General features: G+C 39.3%; 1 protein-coding gene across 1 annotated transcript; it reads right to left on the bottom strand.

The window, feature by feature from the left end:
- Positions 1-259: 259 nt before the first annotated feature.
- LOC112141568 lies at positions 260-856 on the bottom strand (the record flags this gene model as incomplete). The annotated part of the gene is given in 2 exon segments (XM_024264720.2): positions 260-612; positions 818-856. Coding segments are annotated over 2 exon segments (392 nt in total), but the record flags the coding sequence as incomplete, so codon positions are not given.
- Positions 857-1,232: the final 376 nt, after the last annotated feature.

The following is a 1,232-nucleotide window of genomic DNA, read 5'->3' as shown; positions in this document are numbered from 1 at the left end:
TAAACTTCCACTAGTGTGACTCAGAGATAAATAGCTGCTACTGAACTTACAGGTGAGTGTATGGGTCTTATCTATGACCTATTGCCAGCAGCATACCCATAGAAAAAATACACTGAACATTTTTGCTCTATGTGCTCACCCTATACAAGGTTATTGTCTCCCCTACAGGGATGTTACAAATTAAGTGGTAACACAAAGCAGCAATTTGATTTTCTGCAGAGACAAACCAAAACTGTAACCTTCCTTTTTCTGAGATTACCTGAGGTTCAATCATCCATTTTTGGTTTTTGGATCTGCCACCAGGTTCTTTCTCTTGAACAAACTTGATAGCAGAGAACACCGGGATCCTTTCTTCGGTGTCGTAAAGCGTCAGAAAGGTTCTGGTGTCCTGGTACGTCTGGCAGATGGGCTTGTATCGGTTCTGGTCCAGGATCTTCCCATTCGTCAGGATGTTGGGAATTTGAGGAGGAGTTTGGTCAAGAAGGAAGTCGGCACAGTCTGAAATGGACTTCACCACTTCAGTTTCTGCCGGTTTGAAGGACGAAGAGAGGAAGAGGAGGAGGAAGGCTGAGCGGGTCAGAGAACACCTCTGAAAGGAAGACATCATCTGTCCTGAGGAGAAGAAGACAAAAGACACATAGGTTCATGAATCATTGGAAATATAAATGCCATTTTACTTTTAAAGATTAAATCCTTGTTAAATTCAAAGTATAAATTTGGGGTACAGATTAGCCAAAATAGAAAGAAAATAATAATTTAACCATATTCTTCTTCTTGACTCAACATAAGGAGGGTTAAACAAACCTTTAAAACTCACCTTTTCCTTCGATGTTTGTAGCCTGACAGACTTCTTCAACTGTTGTGTGATGAAAAAAGAACCGAGAAACCTTTTATAAGGTGTTTGCCATGAAGGAAGTAAAGCAAGAAGAGGAAGTTTGTCAAGATAATAATTTTCAGGTCTAAAGAAGTCTGGTGGTTTAGATCAGAGGTCTGGAGGAATGAACTCATGTGGTGTCATGTAACATCTCCGGTACTCTCCAGAATTTCTGAAAATAAAGGATTCAGACATGTGATATTTACATTTCTAATATATCAATAATATTAATAAAATGTTTGTTCAAACCTGCTGATTGCAATCTTGCAGACTTAAGGATGACACTCACAAACCACAAGAGTTTCTTCACACGTCTAGCTCAGTTTTCTCCAGACATCAGGTCATTTTTTGACCGAAA

This window comes from Oryzias melastigma, unplaced genomic scaffold, assembly GCF_002922805.2.
Source record: "Oryzias melastigma strain HK-1 unplaced genomic scaffold, ASM292280v2 sc02656, whole genome shotgun sequence".
NCBI classification, from domain to species: Eukaryota; Metazoa; Chordata; class Actinopteri; order Beloniformes; family Adrianichthyidae; genus Oryzias; species Oryzias melastigma.
This window is presented reverse-complemented; position numbering and strand designations above follow the sequence as displayed.